This window comes from Lycium ferocissimum, chromosome 7 (assembly GCF_029784015.1).
Source record: "Lycium ferocissimum isolate CSIRO_LF1 chromosome 7, AGI_CSIRO_Lferr_CH_V1, whole genome shotgun sequence".
Classification (NCBI taxonomy): Eukaryota; Viridiplantae; Streptophyta; class Magnoliopsida; order Solanales; family Solanaceae; genus Lycium; species Lycium ferocissimum.
This window is the reverse complement of record NC_081348.1, coordinates 33,757,872-33,776,031: the sequence shown is the minus strand read 5'-3', so window position 1 is coordinate 33,776,031 and position 18,160 is coordinate 33,757,872. Positions and strand designations below refer to the sequence as shown.

The 18,160-nt window shown below is 36.0% G+C and overlaps 3 protein-coding genes across 4 annotated transcripts; 1 reads left to right on the top strand and 2 right to left on the bottom strand.

Annotated features, from left to right (window-relative positions):
• Positions 1–213: 213 nt before the first annotated feature.
• Positions 214–786, top strand: LOC132062739 (histone H3.2-like). Its single transcript, XM_059455247.1, has one exon. It carries the CDS (start codon positions 262–264, stop codon positions 670–672), a length of 411 nt encoding a protein of 136 aa, XP_059311230.1. The 5' UTR covers positions 214–261; the 3' UTR covers positions 673–786.
• An 843-nt stretch (positions 787–1,629) lies between these two features.
• Positions 1,630–5,772, bottom strand: LOC132064533 (phosphoribosylamine--glycine ligase). The gene is made up of 4 exons (XM_059457538.1): positions 5,431–5,772; positions 4,485–4,858; positions 3,641–4,171; positions 1,630–2,524 (listed from the first exon to the last, which is right to left on the bottom strand). The coding sequence occupies exons 1-4, from the start codon at positions 5,651–5,653 to the stop codon at positions 2,117–2,119; spliced, it is 1,536 nt and encodes a 511-aa protein (XP_059313521.1). The 5' UTR covers positions 5,654–5,772; the 3' UTR covers positions 1,630–2,116.
• A 2,338-nt stretch (positions 5,773–8,110) lies between these two features.
• On the bottom strand, positions 8,111–16,325 carry LOC132064532 (shaggy-related protein kinase kappa). 2 transcript variants are annotated; one of them, XM_059457536.1, is made up of 12 exons: positions 16,054–16,325; positions 15,138–15,230; positions 15,002–15,061; positions 14,658–14,930; positions 13,629–13,703; positions 12,170–12,226; positions 11,942–12,082; positions 11,810–11,860; positions 10,914–11,009; positions 9,458–9,541; positions 9,263–9,365; positions 8,111–8,577 (listed from the first exon to the last, which is right to left on the bottom strand). In XM_059457536.1, exons 1-12 carry the CDS (start codon positions 16,198–16,200, stop codon positions 8,489–8,491), a joined length of 1,269 nt encoding a protein of 422 aa, XP_059313519.1. In that variant the 5' UTR covers positions 16,201–16,325; the 3' UTR covers positions 8,111–8,488. The 2 variants fall into 2 exon arrangements, with proteins under 2 accessions (XP_059313519.1, XP_059313520.1); XM_059457537.1 differs by lacking the exon at positions 11,810–11,860.
• Between the last annotated feature and the right edge of the window lie 1,835 nt (positions 16,326–18,160).

Sequence of the window (18,160 nt, the reverse complement as noted above, 5' to 3'; positions counted from 1 at the left end):
TCCGTGTCATCTATCTGAAAGCACAACATCGCCGTCCATTTCTACACAATCAAACGGTTCACATTAGCGCCCCCCTAGAATTTTCCACTAAATTTTAAACTTCTCCCTCCACATTTTAGTGGTCCCCCTAGAATTTTCCACTAAATTTTCAACTTCTCCCTCCACATTCCTCTAATCTTCTAAGTATATATACACAGCTCTCCTCCTCACCACAATCATCATTAACACACAACAGTTTAATCATTTTGTCTCTCAGAAGAAATGGCAAGAACAAAGCAAACAGCACGAAAATCGACAGGAGGAAAGGCACCAAGAAAGCAATTAGCAACAAAAGCCGCAAGGAAATCAGCACCCGCAACAGGAGGAGTGAAGAAGCCTCACCGTTTCCGTCCTGGAACTGTTGCTCTTCGTGAGATCCGTAAGTACCAGAAGAGCACTGAGCTTTTGATACGAAAGCTACCCTTTCAAAGACTTGTTAGAGAAATAGCGCAGGATTTCAAGACGGATCTGAGATTCCAGAGCAGTGCTGTGGCTGCACTTCAGGAGGCTGCTGAGGCTTACCTGGTGGGTCTATTTGAGGACACCAATTTGTGTGCTATTCATGGTAAAAGAGTAACCATTATGCCTAAGGATATTCAATTGGCTAGGCGTATTAGGGGTGAAAGGGCTTGATGATGATGTTGTTTCGTTTTCTGGGTTAGGGTTGTAATGTTCATAGTGAAAGTTTGATAGGTTAGTTTTGCTTGTAATGAAAGCTTTGGAAATGAAATCAAACTTCACCTTGAACTCTCCTGTTTAATTTGCATTTCATTTGTTGTTAGTTCAAAACAATATACTACCATCAATTAAATACAAGTGGAATGGTAAAATATCAATTTCTATTAGTTTCTGATACTAGTTCAATAAGTACTAAAATGATCAATCGTATTCTTCCTTATTGTTCACATGGTGCTATTCTTCACATAATGTTTTTTCAGTTGACTTGCTAACCATAAACGCAAGTACATGCAATTAAACAGAGGCAGTAATTTTGCCTTAGGTTGAAATTATGAAAAACTGCCACCATTAACTTGGTTTTCTAGCTATTTATAGAGTACATGCTAAAGTCTCTCTTTCCTAACTCTCACATGCATCAGGTACCTGGACTTAACAGTTACTAAGACCACAAAGTTGTCCCATTTTCTTCCTAATAAGGATCACGTGCACTCTTGTGGGAAGAGATTGCTAGTGTTTCCTCAAAAAATTTAAACTTTAATCTAAAATCAGATCTAAACGCCAATTTTAAGCCTTGTGGATAGATAGCTTATTGCCAAGTCCAAGTCCATGTAGAGGGTGTCCAAGAAAACTAAGCAACAATACAGCACCCTTGGCGTGCAAGAGAAAAAGCGACTTGCGTGGTCAAAACATGTTGATCTGCTAAACCATAATTTAGTCTCATCATTTGACAAGAACTGAGCACCATTATACAGAATCCTGTGACCAGAATTTTCAAAATGTAACTTCGAAGGCATCACCACCTTTAAACAAAGGCAGTAAAAGAACTTTTTACGCCACTATTATGCTGTATTTTTCATACAATGAGAACTGACAAAAGATGAGCAATTCTCTCAACTTTGGAGGAACCAAAAATAAAGAAAACGTTGAAGTAATTTATTCCATCATGCTTTTTCATACAATGAGCAACAAATTGCTTTTGTTGAAGATATGGATAAGATACAACGAACAAGGGTCGCTAAAGGGACTACACCAGCAAATACGAGAGCATTGTTCGTACTCCTAATCAGAGCATTTCATTTAAAACTGAAAGGGGAATAAGAAGAAAAGATTTAGGATACAACAGCTTCCTTTTTAGTTTTATCAGCAGCTTTCATTAAGCAATATAGAATGACCTTGTTAAAGAGTTCTACTGTCAATTCAGGGCTCTCTATCTATTCCTGGACCCTTTCCTCACATCTAATATTGCATAGTTCTCAAAAGAGCCATGAACATGCTTCAGTCCCCATAAATACCATGCCAGATGAGTACCCCGATATAGTCAATGCCGAGCTGATAACCATATCATGCTACAAAATGTTATCACAACCCCAATGAAACGTATGATTGCAGGAGATCGCCCTTAGGAATATTGTTTTTGAGGTAGTGCTCTCCAGCCAATATCTCGTCTATAAAAACCTCCAGGCCAACTAATTTGTTCAACGGCTTGATAAGCTCTATCCCGAGCCTCTTCAAGATCCTTTCCTTTTGCTGTGACTCCAAGAACACGTCCCCCAGTAGCAATGAAATTTCCATCCGTATCAAAAGCAGTTCCAGCATGGAATACTTTAACCGACGGAGCAACTTGCTCTGCTTCCTCAAGCTTATCAATGATTGTTCCTTTCTGGTAACTGCCAGGATACCCTTTACTTGCCATTACAACCACCATGGCTGACCCAGGGGACCAGTCCAAAGACACCCCATCTAGCTTCCCACGACAAGCTGCCAGCAAAATTTCTATCAAATCAGACTCTAACCGGACCATCAACACCTGCAAAGCATAAGAAAAAAGAGTTCAAAACTATTTTGTGGGATAGAGTAATTACACTGAGCACAATGAGATCCCACTCTATTTCCATTACATTGTTCGTCATGTTAAAATTCTACTCTTTTCTGTGCCCAAAATTGCCCTTCCCTACAATTCTGCTTTCCTGAATACACAAAACATAGGACAAACATATAGGATGAACTTACTCAATTACCGTTGCTTTAACTAAACAAATATGGCAAAACTAACTGCACACAAAGCCATCCGTCAATTCTTTTCAATCTTGAAATGTGGGAAAAAGTAAGGTCTCTGAATCACCTCTCTCACCACACTGTATTTGATTTCCATCGATTTCCATCCTAGTATAGGTCAAAAATATCACTCACTCTTTGGGATAATAATTACCCCAAAAAAAGGCTCTACTGAATGTTCACTTGAACCCCTAATTCAACTACTCAAATTGCACTCTAGACGCAAATAAATAGGAAAAATGAGGATCAGAGTGAGCTAATTCTATAATTTAAGATCTGTCTTAGAAAAAAAAATATAGTTTTAAGGGAGTATAATAGCTTCCACTCTTCAATAAAAACGTGATGAAGCAGCACTGGAGAGGTGTTCTAATGGGACAATAGTGGAGTAACTTGTCATCCAAAATAAGAATGCCAAAAGACTATTGAGTCATATAACAGATCAGATATTTCAAGTTCATAACTGAAAGAGACCACCCACTTACTTAGCAATAACACCTCCAATTATCCACCTCCTGAACCAATCAGTTCTCTACACAAATGATTTTGTACCAATTTAACAATTTTCTTTGCTTGTAGGAAACAATGGTAATAACTCTTTTTTCACCCAAAAAAAAAGTATATGCTACTCTTAGAATGCATCTATCGCTGCTGAAAGACTAACACCTAGTCTACTTAGCAAATACCAAATCATGTAATCGATAGAAAGCAAGAATGTTTCACACAACATATTCATCGTATACCAAAGTGAAGTAGCAAAGGGTCCGATGCTTTCCTAAGCATAATTTGAAATAAGAATCTATGGTAATGACACAACTTTCAATACGAAAATGACAAGTTCTATTGCAACTGGCAAGCAAATCCAACTAACCTGACATTCTGGATCTCCAAAGCGCACATTGTACTCAATTAACTTCGGCAAACCAGATTTCTTCTCGATCATGAGCCCAGCATACAGAACCCCAACAAATTTGCAGCCTTCTTCAGCCATTCCCTTCACCGTAGGGAAAATTATAGACTCCATGACCACTGATTGCAGTTCTTTTGTCAAGACAGGAGCCGGAGAATATGCCCCCATCCCACCAGTATTTGGTCCTGTATCGCCATCGCCAACACGTTTGTGGTCTTGAGCAGATTCCAGAGGTATGGCATGCTCACCATCTACTAGAGCAAAAAATGATGCTTCCTCTCCTTCCAGATATTCCTCTATAATGACTCGAGAACCAGCTGAACCAAAAGCATTGTCTACAAGCATAGAATCAACAGCCTCGTATGCTTGCTCCAATGTCATGGCAACAATCACACCTTTACCAGCAGCCAATCCATCCGCTTTAACCACAATTGGAGCACCTTCCTTTTTGATGTACTCTTTTGCAGCAGATGGGTCTGTAAATGCTTGATACTGCAAACATATCCACCGCAGATGAAGTCAAGAGATGAAATGAACCAAGTACAGTCAGACCTCTCTATAACAGCCACCCTTTCATTATAAAAGTCAAATCTTTTTCGGAACCGATTTTTTACCATAAATTCTACCCCTCTATAACAATTTTTAACCAATAACAACATCCGTCTTTATAATCGTACACTCTTTGTAAAATTAACTCTCTATGACATCTATTTTTTTTTTTTTTTTGCAACATAACAACATAACATTACATTTTGTTTAACAAAAAACAAGTAAATGTAGATGAAACTGGATAGAGGGCGCGGACCTTTGCAGTAGGAATTCCATATTTGTCACATAAGCTCTTCATGAAGTTCTTAGAACCTTCTAAAGCAGCTGCTTCTGAAGAGGGTCCAAAGGTAGGAATTCCTACCTTAACAAGGTCATTAGCAAGACCTGCAACAAGCGGAGCCTCTGGTCCAATCACAACCAGCCCAACTCCCCATTTATGACAGAAAGCGATCACAGCTGAACTATCTAAAACATCAAGGTCCGATATGCAAGTCGCATCACCTGAGCTGGAAATTCCAGCATTACCAGGTGCACAGAAAATAGCATCACAAGAAGGGGATCGCCTCAGCGCATGACAGAGCGCATGTTCTCTCCCTCCTCCTCCAATTACCAAGACAACCACCCTTTCCTCTATAATATCAATTAGAATGTATCAATAAGTAATGCTCAAAATTATAAGGAATTCCACACCATATCACAGATCAAGGTTGCTAATTATGCTATTTAAATAGCTAGCACTTGCCAGATAAATGAAAACCCAAAAAAAGGTACTTTATTATAAAAAGAAAGGATTTTTTTTGCAATATCAAGCTATTGAATAAAAATCATAATTCCTTTTTTTTTCTTTTTCCACTTTAAAGAAAAGGGAAAATCAAAATTCAAGAAAAGAAGCAGGTATTAACATATCCATTCAATGTAAAGAAAATAGAATCACTTCAGAATAGGCAGAATAACTGAGATTCTGGAATTCCCAAGACATCTAGTAAATGCTAAAAATTTACCCAAACAAAGTACCAACATAGATTTCCAGCAGAAATAAACCAAAGAAGCAAAGCAAAGCAAGTAAAGATAGCTGCTTTAAGGGATAAAACCGAAAAGAATTAAAAAGCAAAAGACCCAATTTCTCATTTTTTCCTATTCTTACAAACACATTGAAAAAAAAAAAAAAACTGGAAAGACAAAAATGGAGTAGTGATTCTTACTGGGGTTGTCATTATCCACTGAAAGACTGTTAAAAACAGTGGCAAAAGATTTGTAAGTATGAAAACCACGACAAGAACTACGACTAACTCGAAGATTGAAACAATCCCAGTTGGAAGAGCAATATTGTTGTTTTGCTGAGAATAGCCTTGCTGACTGGTTTTGCCAATTGGTTACAAACTTCAATGAAGAAGCTGCACCAATATTGAGTGACATACATGCCATTTTCTTCTTCTTTTCCTTGTACCAATTCACCTACTTCACTTCACGAAAAAAAGAAGAAGAGAGAATTAAAAAATGAAGAAGAAGAGGAGGAAGCAGAGTGGTTTAGGTTTCAGTTTTAGTGATGTTTTAACAAAGGGATATTTTTGATACTTATATTTGGGGTTTTAGCATTAAGCCCATTTTTGTAAAGTGACGGCCGAATCAAATGGCTTTTAGGCAATGTTCACCAGAACTAAGTAGCCGTTTGGCCATAGAAACAAAAAAAAAAAAAAAAAAAAAAAAAAAAAAAATCACTTTTTTTTGGAATTTTGAAGTTGGAGTTGGGTTTGTGTTTACCATAATTTTTTGAAATTATATTTTTTTGTTGAAATGTACTTGTATTGGTTGTGAAAAAATTGAAAAATAAGTTTTTCTTGTTTTTCAAATTCCAAATAAGTTGTATTTGGAATTTTTATGATCAAACACTAATTTTTTTTAAAAAGTGAAAAAAAACAAATAATTCTTATGGCCAAACGGATCCTAAAACTAAGGTAATTATTTCTACAGTAAAATATAACTTCATTTATTAAGAGGGGTGTAAGGTCCATAATAGACAAGTAAAAGCAAAGTGAATAGAGGGAGTAGTTTTATTACCAAAAAAAATAATATCCTAGTTTGCATTTCCTATTTAGGGTTTTGCTTATTACGCAGAGAAAATCGTATAACATTTTTTTTTTTCAATTTATATTATTTATTTAAAAATTATGTCTCACAAATTGTATAATAAATCTTTAAAGATTAGAGAAAACGTGAAAGAAATAGAATTTATCCACCGTCATATTTCTAGAGTTGGAGTTGTACTAAAATTTAGAAGTTAAAAGGCTTTTTTCCTTTTGGAAATTGCTGGAACCAAAACCTAAAAGAGAAATAAAAGCTGAAGAAAATATTCTGTAAGAACTCCTCCATCACAATATTTTTTTTTTTTTTGAGGGATTACTCTGTGATAGAAGAAAAGAAAGAAAAGAACTAGTAAAAATATAAAGTAGAACTAGTAGTATAATAAAACTTTATACATCTATCTGTTCGAGAATTCCATCTTTACAGCTTTGCTTCTACTCCTTAGTTACATGAAAATCCTTCTAACTTGGCATTACTTATTTGTTGATGTGCAAATTTTCGAAGTATAATGAACTTAACGTAGTAAGCGTTTATTATAAATACCGCAATTTTAGTCTTTTATGTGGAGCTTCCCCGTAGTCAAGTGAAATTAAGAACTCTTTTAACGTTGAAATGCATCGGTTGGACCTCATCTATAACCTGATATATTCATTACGTAATTAAAACAATTTATTTTGGTTGTCCTCTTCGTTTTAATAAAAGTGGGTCCGAAGTAGAATATGTAGTGAAAAGAATTGTTTGGTAAACAATAATGCTTATAAGATATTTGTAAGAAAAAATTTGTCTATTGGGATTGGTTAATAAATTTTTTATACTTCAACAGGACAAATACATGAATTATTTCAAAGAGAAGACTGGCAGGATTAGCGTATAATTTAACGGTAAGCGGTAATTTGCTTGATTTCTAATATCACAAAGTAGTAACTAATGTATTCCCACGTCATAGGAATGTAATTTGCAAGTCAATAAAATTATTATAGTCTGGTAGCACTAGTGAAATCTCTGACACAATATGTGAGTTCAATTTTCATTGATTCATATCCCCCAAAACCTACCTCATCCCCAATCTAATAAAAAAGAACCTGAAAGTAAAATTTTGAACCAGAAAATAATAAATAGAGACCATACATTATCTGTAACTTTACTAATGCCCATAATCAAGAGGTTGCTCACTTCAATGTGATTTTGTCAATATATTCAATGATATTGAAATTCTTGCTTTCTTTTGGTCAAAACCGTCCAGGCAAAACGCACTTATGGGCTAACTGTTGTCAGCTTACAACTCATGAGTGCCACATCTTTTGTTTCCTTATTCTTATTTTTGATGAATTGATTTCATTGATGGTATCAAGACGATGCAGATAGTACAAAAGATAACTAGCACAAAATTAAATTAGTTAGTTTCATTACAGGGGTTCCCATACTAAATATAGGGAGCAAACAAAAGCCAAAAAAGTGCCAACAGATTTAATTCCTATAACAACCTTATCCTATTCAAGCTATGACTATAGCAAGGATTTCCAGAAACCACAATGCGGATAAGGAAGCAAATGACTTGACAACGTCAAGAGTACCTACTACTACTGCTCATCTAGCAACAAGGCACATACATCAATGCTCACCGTATAAAACCTATGAAAAACATTGCTATTGGCCACATGAGAATAGCTCTTGGAATATCAACAGTTTATTGGAGATATGATTATCAAAGCCAACAATAGTCCAATTTGCTGAAAACAGCTCTTCTAGTCTTAGAAAAGTAAGATTTGAAAATGTGATCGTGTTTCGCTGAATAACACATGCAAGGAAATACTGAAGACATATATCACCCTTTTATGGTATGAAAATTAGCTAGTATTGCCCCTGAAACAAATTGGTGCTAAAACAAAAAACTGAAACAATTATATAAAAATCTCTTAAGCTTTTCTTCATCCAAACCTAAAACCTCAGTGTTTTCGTACGTATACAAAACGTGCTTTGACATATATGCACAGTATTCGTTACAGCTATCAGGAACAAATTACAAGATGCTCTCTCACATACATGCAACGGCAAGTCTAACAGCGCTGTGAACTTGATCTACAACCACATTTAACAAGCACTTGTGGATGATGTCCAAACACCACTTTATCACATTGTACAGAAGATAGGGACAGTGGCAAAAATGTGAAATAGCCACTAGGATCGTAAAGCCATGAATAAATTCTGTCTTCGAGCATGTTCTGGAACGAGGCGCTGGAGAGTTTCAGTAGGAATTCCAGTGAGCTCTGCAAAGGTGCATGCCACAATAAAGAAGACACATACATCAAAAGAGCTAGAGAAAAATTTAGGACTCACTAATTGAGAATTTGAATATTCAGAGAGAGAGTAAAATATTGCCAAAGGTACTGCCCAAGTCTACTAGTCTTGTGGTCCAATCACTGGAGTATTAGCAAACCACATCTACACTTGACTTGACTGCATAGAAGTTAAGCTATTTTAATTTTTGAACAGCTGGACACATATGGTAGTTAACCGCATTCCTTAGAATCCTAGGTGCAACATATGTTAACCTACATGGTGAATAATTAGAGCAAAAGCAGTAAGATCCATGCTGGAGCAGAAACAGCTCAATCAACCAGCATAAGTCTGCCCGTGTGGTACTGAATTGTGTTTTTTTTTTTTTTGGTGATCAAAAAAGTTGAGGTTAAGCTTCCTTCATAATTAGAGAACATCATCATAATCAATAAACTACACCTCAATACGAATTAGTTGAAGTCAGCTATATGAAACCACTATAAAAATTCCGCCCAATTCAGGTCTCATCTTTTTCTTTCCCATCTGTGGTTGCAGTTGAAATAATGATTATTAGTCCCAAAGCCTCAGTCTGAAATCAGTCCTACCTAATCTAATAAGTCACCCACGTAATATGCTTACAATGTGGCAAAATAGCCTTCCTTTGGTGTACATTACCTTGGGGCTTAAAATTGTAAAGTGGTGGAAGAGGGCGACCATTGGGAAGACGGGTATTAGGATCCCTCAATTCATCAAAGAATGGATGAATACAAGCCTCCAACTGCATGATTAAAGCAGAATTAAATAGGCTACTACTACAGGCAAACCTCAAGATAATGAGATTGAATTAATCCAGAATGAAAGTAGACTTACAGCAGTGCATCTCAAATAGGGTGAGTACTGGAAAAACCGACAAATCAGGTCAACCGCTTCTGGAGGCAATCGCTTCTGGAAAACCTGAAAGATGCTTTGTGAGGCACAGTTAGACTTGCATAGAGGAAATAACTTACTAAAGGGATAATGGCGACAGAGAAATATGAACTCTGTATACGACAGAAAACAATCAGGAAACGAGACGCACAATTCATCGAGATATATGGAATAAAAGACAATAAATGAGAATGTTCCCATGGGCTAAATGGAAAGATAATATAGTCAATATCTTACTGCACTAGTCGATAGCACAAGTTTCTAGGTGCATCACATTAAAAGCTAGTTAAACTCATCACTCCACTAGTACTCTGACATGCTGTACATTCTTGATGCACAAAGTCTTGTTCAGGCTTGGAAGCATCTCAAAGGCTCAAAGAGCCTTGAAATAGAAGTATTTATAAATGTAAGACATGTCACATGGCACAATCAAGGCTCATCTAAAACTCTCCTAAGAATTTCCTATTTGACATTCTTCTCTGTTCGTCCACACACAATCTTTACTCCCATCTTTTGTTCTGAATAATTTGGATCTTACAATGCCTTACCATCGGACACATGTGAACCAACGGGAAGAATGTTCATGTCTTTCATGGTATTTGACAGACTATGATTTTCAAGTACTCCATTAGGTGCACCAAATACCACCATCCTCTACGATATTCTGGAACCAAGTGCCATATGTTCTCTATCTTTAGCCAACAGGTTGTACTTTTTAACACAGACTGCTCTCATTCTCAATTCCTGATTTTCAGTGTCCCATCTTTCCACACCATGGAAGGGTGGGTGAAAAATTACCCACCAGTCCTATTTGTTTCTTCAAAGCAGAAATTTTCCACTTGCTTCTAGAAATTTTAAAATGTCATTTACCATAGTAACGAGGAAGAGGGGCTCTCTTCGAGGAACTTTATACCATTGACTCTTCTCTAGAGATCGTCACTCCAGATCCAGGACAAGCAATAAAATGAGGTAAATACAACCTAAGGGAAAATCAAGTTATCAGATTTAGGCATGGCTTTCCCCGATTTTTGTTAATCTATATATGCCCCTTTTTTGGGCGCAAGTATCTTATCCACCTTTTGACTTTTAAGTCATTAAGCAGAAATAAGGAACTTTCAAAACTGTCCTTGACCAACTTTAATTGATTAACATCAGTATTTCTAATGTCATCCTTCATACTTGATGGAAGAAAAAAATGAACCACATTAAGTAGCCCATGGTTCTGGTGAACTACATCTGACTTTCAGTAGAAGGAAGAATAAAATAAAGGCTATAATCACAGCCCATTTTTCATCAAAAAGTAAAGAGATGGAATGACCAAGAGTACATAAGCTGCTGCAGGGAACACCAATAATCAAGCTTTATATATTGAATTTCAGCTTTACTTGACACAACATACCTTATGCCATGGATGTGGTTTTATTTGTGGAAATTTAAACTCGGTGTAGTTTGGGTTCATGCATTTTATCTCCTCTCTAGTAGGTGTCCCCAAAACCTGCATAGAGTTTGAAGCAGAAAAGGAAAGTTTAACTTATTATTAAGGCAGATGATCCATAGCAAATACTGGCATTCCTACAGCGAAGATATATGATTAAATCCCGCATGCATAAGTAGGCTGACAAATAACAATCCATCTTTTCCATCAACATGTATAGCTACATTATAAACAAAAGTACTCACAAAAATAGTCCCAAAGGGTATAAACAAAGAGGTCTCCAACCCCAACATCCACCTCAACTCTCTTCCAGGGGGAGCAGAAAACAGCAGTTTTAAGTGTATGACAGCACCACAGACATGAATTAATATGTTCATCAGCAAGAACCCCTAAAACTAGTTGGGAATTTCAAAAGTTAAAAAGTGGATGAGTGAAACTTCATTGACTCGAGGATAGATATCTAATATAGGACAAAAGTGGATGAGTAAAACTTCATTGACTCAAGGATAGATATCTAACGTAAGACAACAGCGGATGAGTGCAAGTTCCACAAATTTCTACAAATGCAGGGTACAAGATCTTTCTTTTCTCTTATTTATTACCCGTTGAACTACAAAAACTGGATATTTTTTTGTACAAACATTAGGTATCAATATCACATAGGCATTTTAAGTCTATAATCATACTGTGCAGAAGGCAAACTCTTAAGCCATAATGTGAAAACATGCTCTCTTTTTTTTAGAATTTGCCCCAAAAGGAGATATGCTCCCTTATTTACTGAGGCAACAATGGTCCAAGGAAATCAGTTAAGTATCCTTGAGAAGACAATATCAAGAATATAAAAGGTTTCTAAAATTCACCTTTATAATCTCTACTAATTGATCAACCCCACTCTCTCCGGGAAACAATGGCTGTCAAACAGGATTTATTAGAAGTATTAGAACAAAGACTACAACTAAGAATAGCACAAAAACATTAAGACAGGGACATACCTGTCCAAGAAGTAACTCAGCCATCACGCAACCTGTAGACCAAATATCAATGGCTGTTGTGTATTCGGTGGCACCAAATATGAGTTCAGGGGCACGATAATATCTCGAACAGATATATGACACATTGGGTTCACCTTTCACCTAACCAGTGGTCAAAGAATTAAGTCGGAAAACTGTAGCGAGTGTGAGATTCTTAAATGCAAAGTGGTCTTTGCAGAGAGAAATTACCAAAACTTTTGCACTTCCAAAATCACAAAGCTTCAGCTGATGCGTGTGTGGATTTACCTAAGTATTAAACAGTATTCCAGCTGAGTGAGATAAGAATATCACGATGATAACCACAAGATACCAGCAATAGCAATAACATGACACTACCCAAAATTAAGCTGACATCATCACGTATTCTACCATAAGATTATGCTATTGCATCTCTCTTTCTAAAGGTGTAAATGTATTGCCTCTTAGACGGTTCAACTTAAAAGGATTTGTATTCTTGATCTGCTAGATACTAAGGGCCCGTTTGTCAATGAGAATTATTCACTTTTTTCAGAATTATTTTTTCACTTTATGGTGTTTGGTCATAAAAATTTCAAATACAACTTGAAGTTGTATTTGGAATTTGAAAAACAACAAAAACTTGTTTTTCACTTTTATTTCCCACTTTTTTCACTTTCAATACATTCAAACAACAAAATATTCTTTGCAAAAACTATAACCAAACACAACTCCATCTCCAACTCCAACTCCAAAATACCAGATAAAGTAAAAAATATTTGGTTTTCATGGCCAAGCGCCTACTAAGTTACTTGGTTTCTCTATAGTCTGCTTAGTGCCTTGCCCAACAAATAATATTAAGTTAAGAAACCTCTTCAATGCTCTTTACCACTTCACTCGTTATGGTCTTAAGACTTTCTCCCAGAATTGAAGTATTCTACCGGGCATCACATATCATTATACACACATCATAAAACCCTAAATATACAATTTGCAATCATTTATGCAAAATGCTTGGGTGTTCCTCCTTTCAGTCCCTTTCCTCCTTTTTGCTATACAGTTTTACATTTTTATTAAATAAGGCTTTCTACGAGAACTTTTTTGATGAAGAATAGGGCTTTCTATGCGATATAAAAAAAAAAAAAAAAAAAAAAGAAGAGAGCCCGGTGCACTAAGCTCCCGCTATTTTTGATGAAGAATTTTTGCAAGAGGCATGGCTCGAACCCGTGACCTATGCGATAAAGTATAGAATTTCATCCACTCAGTTTAACCATATTTTTTTTAATTAATTTTTCTACCCCTCCCTAGGAGCTCCCACCTTTTTGCTCCCTCGGTGACTCGAACCCACAACCTTAAGATTGGAGGTGGAGGGTGCTCACCATCTGAGCCAGCCCCTCTTGTCATCATATGTCATCTAAATATATAATACAGAATCATATCAAAGTCTATTCTATAAACAAATAAGTACAGTTAGTCCAACTAGATTATTAAGTTGTAAAATCACATGCGCACATAATGCATTGCAGCTAATCATACACATTTAGAAAGAAAAAAAAAATCACCTAATTAACTAATCATGATTAGAGGGCCTTCAATCCAGAAAATCATTATCCAAAGAATGAGGTCAAGAGTAAAAATTAACAAAGTATTTACTTAAAAGAACAGAATCCACTATCATAAAGAAACATCTAACCAGTAAATTCTGAGGCTTGATGTCACGGTGACAGATGCCAATACAGTTATGAATATAAGCCAGTGCCCTGCATATCTGAGCCAAAAAAAGGAAAAAGGTATAGTAAGTGAGACATTAGATGGCCTCGAATCAACAACTAGTCCAGCATTAAATGTTTGAATTTTCTGTAAGTAGTTAATAGTAAATTTTCTAATAGAACATATCAAAATATTTTAAGGCCCTTTTCTTGTTTTCAATAATACAATTCATCTACGAACTAGCAAAGCTAGGTGGACAATCAAAAGGACAGAAGGAAAGCAATGGTCTAATGTCAACCTGTGAGCTATGAACCTTGAAACATTGACTTAATTTCAATACACAGTGGGCATATGAATCTGATGGACTTTTGGTCCACCATGATAGAGGCACATTAACCGTAGGTACGACAACAACTCATACAAGTCTAGATGGATAAAAAGCAACTTATAGGCAAATACACTGGAAGTTCTCTACTCTTTCTTTGACGGGTTTTCTAGTCTTAACATTTTAACCATCTTTGTTTTCCCTTTTTTGTTCTTTTTGCTTTTGGGGTTGGGGGGATTGTGTTGCAACTTAGAGACAATTGACTGGCGAAAAGATGTGACACTTATCATGCAGAACACTGACTGACTTGATAAACCATCACAAGGAAGAAAGGTCTAAAAGTCTAAACAAGATAAATTACAAGTTCGTGATACGCACCAAATGTATAAAATAGTTCCCAACTTAAGCTTTTGCACCATGTGACAATTCAATGGTGGATTCCCCACAATGTATCTTTCACCCACTCACCCAAATTAAATAGGCTAAATACAGTAATGGAAGAGGACTAAGCTACCAACAGGTACTGGATAGTAAAGAAGGAAAATAAAACTCAAAACTAGCCAAAGTAATATAGCACAAGCAGCACCAGCCAATGTCTACAATGAGAGATGCAATTCAGAGACAAAGGTTACATGACCAAGCTAGTGTCTAACTAACAGTTTAGATCCACCGGAAAATGCAACATACCTGATAGGTATAGAGTTTGACGTATATCAATGGCATCCTTTGGTTCATTCTAGTGTATTGTCTCGCAATACGATTGACAGATTCTGGAACAAAATCAAGCACAAGGTTGAGGTATACTTCCTCCTTGTCTGTTGTTGAGAAGAAAGAGTGTTTAAGAGCAACAATATTAGGATGATCCAACATTTGCATAATCTGCAGTTCTCTGTTCTTGTAGCGCTTATCTTGAAGAACCTTTTTAATTGCCACAATCTCTCCAGTCTCTCTACATTTTGCCTGTGACGATAGCAAATTTATATCAGAATAATATAGAAAAGTAAATAACCCAGAAATTATGCAGTGCTTACTTGGAAAACCACACCAAAAGAACCAGTTCCAACCACGTGTTCTGCAATGTAACTTACATCCTGTGAACCACAATAAAAATAGTCATTTTTCATCCCAACCACATGATAAGTAACACTTCTCGTAACTAACTATAACCTGCTTGGGTTGACCATTTCGACCACCAATACTGGTTCTGATAACATGCCCTGTTTCTGCACCCACACCATCAATTATATCTGGTTCGCTGTCCTGCATGATTATTCCAAAAAGAAAGAAAGAATGATGTCTTCCAGATAAATGATCATTGAAGCTGAAATGCTCTAATAAGCTGAGTGGAAGTAGTATTCTTGTGAGACACAAAATCAATATATATGTATACAAGAGCACTTTAAGCAAACAAAAAAAAAGAAGAGCAAATTTACTTGTTAATTCTAACAATGAAGAGAAGATAGGAAGTCTCAGAGAGAGAGAGAGAGAGCAGCTTGGGGGATAGAGACAGTAGAGAAACACAGGATTGTTAGAAAAGAATTCAGTAATAGAGTGAATAAGTCATAAGTGATAACTATACACAATTCCGTAGAAATATTGACTTCAGCCCTTAATTATAATTATCATTAAGATTTGTGTACTTATATAGTTACCATGGTTATAAGTAAGCATGTTTCTTGGGGCGTCGAACAGAAAAAAACCTTAATAATATATTTGTTGATAGGTCCATTAGGTGGTAGACATCTAGATTTACAAGGATATTTCAACATTAGAAACATATTTTTAAACTTTCATATGACTGCTTATCAAGTTCATTTGAATGAATACAATATACAGATTGATTTGAACTGATTTACACAAGAGGTGCAACCAAATGCCTCCATCCAAGGACTCTCAAGTGAATACTAAAGCAGTAGGAATATCAGGCAGACTATTCCTGAGAAAAACAAAAGTCAGAAAACTCCAGTAAAAGCATGGTATGTTCAATTAACAGAGAACATAGTTAGTGCTGTGACTAAGACCACTGGTGGTAGAGTCAACTATGGAGCATTGACTAGGTTGCAGTCAAAATTGAGAAGCTCACCCCGTCATCATCATGGTCCACCCTGTCTCTCAACCTCATCTCAAACATTTCTCTTCCCAGCCAGTCGACTGAACTAGATGAACTCTTGTATCCATTAGCACTTCTAGAACTGCCTGCTCCTCCGTGACCAAGGCCAGTGGACGCCATAAATGAACCTTGCAGAAGTCACTGACACTAATCTCTGCTCCTCTCAGCAAAATTCTTTCTGGCACAGCCCTCCATCCCATAGATGTTCCTGTCTACCTAGTTTGAGACAACGTCCTTAACTCAATATAGTTGAAGAGAACTTGTGACTAAAATTAAGCAGAATGAAGCTAGTCGGTATGAGTAAAAGAAAAGCACCGCAAATAGGAAGTGAAACACAGTAAGGCATAAAATATTGATTCATTGAGCATCAACCAAGTTGAGAAGACCAGGTAAGCAAACCATGCCAATAAATGCCACACTCAGATGCATTACATTTATATTCAACTGGAGGGGTCGGAATGAACCATCAATCAGGATGCTGAATGAAAGAGTCAAGGAAATAACCTCATTACGCTAGTCTTAAATATAGATTCTTATGGCAATATGCCAGGTTATATGTGTTCCAACATCAAGAAACATACTAGTTGTAAGCAAAGATTCAAGAGGTTAATACCTAAGAGAAAGGGGGAAATTACAGTACAGATATTCCAGATAAATAACAAATTTCTTTTTTGCATAGAAATTCTATTTGCCTATTAGTAGTAGAAACTAGAAAGTGATTGAGAAGACTATGCAATTAAGGAAGTCAAACAACAGCAAAAATACCATTATGTTTCATTGTATTATAAGATAACCATATATCAATCAATCACTAAGCCTCAACGCCAAACTATCTCGTTTTGGATATATGAATCCTCTGAGTATTTGTTCCGCTTTATTCAAGTCCAACTACTCATAGAATTCATAAATATAAACAGATCTATATCCAATATGAAAATAGCCCTTTATTAGATTAAACGACAGTGACAAATGTATTAGCAGAAGAGACCACAATTGCCCCATTATGTTTAGCACAGAACTCTCGTAGATCTTTAAGTCATCCTAAACAACGCCGGAACCTCTCAGACTATTCCACAGATTATCATGACAAAAATGAGTTGTTCAAAAGCTCAATCTCTTTCATTCGATATTGCTTAAAGAATATGAATATATAGATGAAATTCAACAGCAAGCATTTCAAACTTCCATCTTCCAAACTAGTTTCTCTCCAACAGATTGTTTTAGCCCTAAATCAACTCCTTCAACACAAACTTACACAACAAAAATTCAACAAACATTTTCAACGAAAAAGTGAAATCACACTAAGAATTTGTACGCATAATCCAATGAATTAAAGGAAGTAACCAAAAAAATTAAGAATAAATCCTCATTTCCACGTCTAAACAGTTACCAAAAAAATCGCCTAAGACGAAAGTCCTATTATTGCAAGCTCATAAAGTAGATAAACCACGAATCCAGAAAAAATACTTTTTCATCGAGAAAACGTGAAATTACAAGCAATTTCAACGCATACTTCAACGAATACATGTAAGTAACAAAAACAAAAAAAAAAAAGTATATGAACCACAAAATCCGCTTCGAAAGAGTTACTATTAAACGATCGTCCAAAATTTGCAAGCTAATAATGTAGATTGCAAAACTAGAACTAACCTCGAAGCAGTATTCAAGCATTTCTTCTTCAATGTTCGAAACTTTCAATCAATATACCACCAAAAAATGCATAATAAAATTGTGGAATTTCAAAAGATAAAGTCAGTTGAAGACACAAACGAATTTAATTACTTTTTCAGTTTTAAATTTTTTTTTTTTTTTTTTTTTTGGAGGTTTGTGAGGTTTGTGTTGTGGTTCTTTCTAAAATGCGAGAAGTGTGTGTGAGAGAGAGAGAAAGAGAGTTTATTGGGGTTTTCGATACTTGTGAGAGAGTGACAGTCTTCTCTCTGACAAGTGAATGAGTAAAGGATCACTCTTTCTCTTTCTTCAAACCAATAATCTGAAAAATATTATGCTGCTTCCACTCCCACTAATGGTTCTTCCAATCACCCACTCAATTTATTTCTCTTTTTCTTCCTTTTTTATTTAT